Here is a 3356-nt window from a genome sequence, read left to right as displayed (position 1 = left end):
CTCTCTGATTGGTCCAAAAACTGTTGGGGAGGAATTGTGGTTTAAACTTAATTCTCCCAAGATTGGTCCTTCAGTCCGTCCATCCTCCAGTCATCCTCTCTGATCCAATGGTTGTAGATAACACCCTAAAAAGGGAGGAATACTTGCCCTGTCTTAATTCTTACATAGACACCTATCCTTTCTTTGTTACCAAGAGACACATGGCTTCCCGTTTGGCTAATTAAACTGTCTTGCCTGTGTGTGTCTGTATATTGCCCTGTCTTTTGAAGTTGTCTTCCTCTTGTTGGCTTTTAGATCTAATCTCTTGTTTATTACCCTTAGTGTCCCAGTGACCCCAAATTCCCTGGCCTCTACAGCCAGGTGGTGATCATAAAACAACTGTGGACCCTCTTTGCTAAAGCTGTAAATCTAATGTGATTCAGTGTTTTAGTGAATCAGTCTCCCTTGATGTTAAACAGTGCCCCAGTTGGCTAACACAGTAAATACTGGCCAATACTTCAGTGGATATCATTGAAGACAATGATATACTCAACTATGTAAACATAATTGTAACATATAAGTAAGCAAACTTATGTGTGCTCTAATCTAAATCTTAACTATGACAGAATTACCATACACAAAGTAAACACACTGGTTGACTACTCAACAAGCATAATGTTAATCTTCTACTAATTAAGTTTTTAATTCATAAAATATTAGAATCAACCTTAAAGTATGCCTTGTTAATAATTTTACCCAACAGCGCCTGGGATATTGCAATAAACTTGATCCAGGATATTATTGTCCCTGGTTGGAAAGTTGATGAATCTGTAGAATCTGGGGAAACACTGCTTTAAGTTACACACGGTTAAAGTCTCCAGCCACAATCACAGCCGTTTCTGGGTTTGCATTCATCTGCCTGCTGATCAGGCAGTACAGCTCCTCCAGTGCTAATTTAGCATTAGCTTGCAGTGGTATATAGACGGCTACAATCAGGATTGAGCAAATCTCTTTCACTGTTTTAAAAGGTCTGCATTTCACTGCCAGATATTCCAAGTCAGGGGAGCAGTGTGTTCCAATAATGCTCGCAGCTGTGCACCAGAAGTTGTGGATGTACAGCGCCAGACCTCCGCCTCTCTGTTTAGCAGATACTGCAGCCCTGTCTGCTCGAAACAAGGAGCATCCCTTCAGCTCCACCGCAGCGTCCAGGATGTTGTCATCCAACCAGGTTTCAGTTATAATCGCTACCAAGCTGTCCATCCTCCATGAGACGATCCGCAGCTGAATGTCATCCATTTTGTTGGTTAGTGACCTGTCGTTTGTGGGGAAGAGACTAGGGAGCGCTGGCCTGTGTGGGCTAGCATGTAGCCTAGTGCACATGCCGCTCCTCTTACCCCGCTTTTGTTTATGGTGTCACCTCCATCTCCTAGGCCACAAAGGGGGGGATGTGAGAGCTGTAGTGGTCCAGTGTAACTCTGGTGGAATAAAGTCCGGCTTCGTGGATGCATAAAGTTCGTATTGTTTCCCAATACTAAGTAGTTCAGCTCTTCCATACTAGATGGTGAAAACTGTAGTGACAACAAAGATAGGTATAAAAAAACAAAAAGCTGAGAGCCTCGAGCCGCTTGCGTGCGTACGCACCGCCATCTTGGACTATACCAGTGTGAATATTGTACTTTTACTCACTAAGTGGACGCAAACATGACACCAAATGAATATTGATTTTGCTTTCTAACTGCTGGATGTGGAAATACTGTAAGTAAGTAAGTAACCATGTGCTAATAAGTTCATCCATATAACTGGTAATGATGAGTCAGTGTTTCTTGTTTCCACTGCCCCAAAGTGATCAAAAAATCAGTTGTTTGAAGTTTAGGCTTAACTAAAAGTATTCAGAGACTCTTACATCAGGATACTCTTCACTGACTACAGCTCTGCCTTCAACACAGTTGTCCCCCACAAACTCACCCACAAACCGTCCACACAGGGTCTGCACCCCACCCTCTGTGACTGGCTCCTAGACTTTGACTGGCAGGCTCCAGACTGTCAGGATTGACAATAGGATTTCAGCCAGCATTGTTACAAACACTGGCACCCCACAGGGATATGTCCTCAGTCCCATCCTCTACACCCTGTTCACCCACGACTGTGTCACGCATCCTCAGCACCCTCTACAGCTGCGTCATTGAGAGCATCTTGACTAGCTGCATCGCTGTCTGGTATGGCAGCACAACTGCTATGGACCGCAAGCACCTGCAGAGAGTGGTAAAGACTGCAGAGAAGATCACCAGGACTCCACTGCCCTCTCTGCAGAGCATCTACTACCGCAGGGTGCGTAGTAAAGCTGCCTCCATCTTCAAGGACCCCACCAACCCCCAGCACAGACTGTTCACGTCTCTACCCTCCGGTCGGAGGCTCAGAAGTGTGAAATGCAGGACCTCTAGACTTTCTAGATTTCACTTGTATTGTGTGGCATTCATGTGGGCGGGAAAGTAAGAATTTCAGGGAAACACCGTTCCTAACTGTGCATATGATAAACACTGTAACCTTGACCTTTGACCTTCAAATGTGTGTTTTCCAGGTGCAGGCCAGCAGTGGAGATTTGAGGTACGCAGGGCCACTTGACTGTGCAGTCAGGCTCTACAAAGAGCAGGGTATCCGTAGTGTCTACAAAGGGACTGTGCTTACTCTTGTAAGAGGTACAGTATAGTTACCTGTGGCTTTTGTGTGTGTATACCTTGGGGGGATTAGACAAAAGGCCTTTATATCTGACCGTTATGTAACTTCCAACCGAGTTGGTGAGGTAAATACATTTTAACTTTGTTTATAAGTGAGATTGCTGAATCCAAAGGGCAGCTTGGATTTTGAGGTTTATGTTTGCACTTCTTTCTCTCTGTCTGTATCTTAGATGTACCTTCTAGTGGTCTGTACTTCCTGACATATGAATACCTCAAAAATGTCCTGACACCTGAGGGTCAGAGGTGAGTAACCCATGATTACAGTGAAGATGTTTATAAATAAAAAAATTAAAATGAAATAAAATTAAGTATCTTATAAATGTTTAAAGTTTCAGCTTGATTGTATGTGCATCTACACAGTAAAAAGTCCAGTGTTGATTTGACTCTCACAGTTGATTTTAACTCTATTTCAGAGTTTATATAGCTCCATAGTTAAATTAACACTTTTGAAATAGTTAAATATTTAACACTTTTTCAGAGTTACCTTTTTTATCTCATAAAAGTGTTAAGGAAACACCAAGAGGGATTCAAATTAAATATGGCTGCATTTGGGTTGCATTTGAGTTGCATTTGGGAGTGGTAGTGTCACTGTTCAGTGTTAACCTATGTACTTTAAAATGTGTTAAATAAAATCCACAGACA

The 3356-nt window shown here is 42.8% G+C and overlaps 1 protein-coding gene across 3 annotated transcripts in view; it reads left to right on the top strand.

Annotated features, from left to right (window-relative positions):
• LOC109965245 (mitochondrial carnitine/acylcarnitine carrier protein-like) overlaps positions 1-2968 on the top strand; it is a 21717-nt gene extending 18749 nt beyond the window's left edge. For all 3 annotated transcript variants that reach the window (XM_020609099.1, XM_020609098.1, XM_020609100.1), the window contains 2 exons: positions 2558-2675; positions 2885-2968. In XM_020609099.1, coding sequence (XP_020464755.1) covers positions 2558-2675; positions 2885-2961 — 195 coding nt within the window. In that variant the 3' untranslated portion in view covers positions 2962-2968. The remainder of the gene's footprint in view (positions 1-2557; positions 2676-2884) is intronic.
• Positions 2969-3356: the final 388 nt, after the last annotated feature.

The sequence above is a fragment of the Monopterus albus genome, unplaced genomic scaffold (assembly GCF_001952655.1).
Source record: "Monopterus albus unplaced genomic scaffold, M_albus_1.0 scaffold98.1, whole genome shotgun sequence".
Classification (NCBI taxonomy): domain Eukaryota; kingdom Metazoa; phylum Chordata; class Actinopteri; order Synbranchiformes; family Synbranchidae; genus Monopterus; species Monopterus albus.
This window is presented reverse-complemented; position numbering and strand designations above follow the sequence as displayed.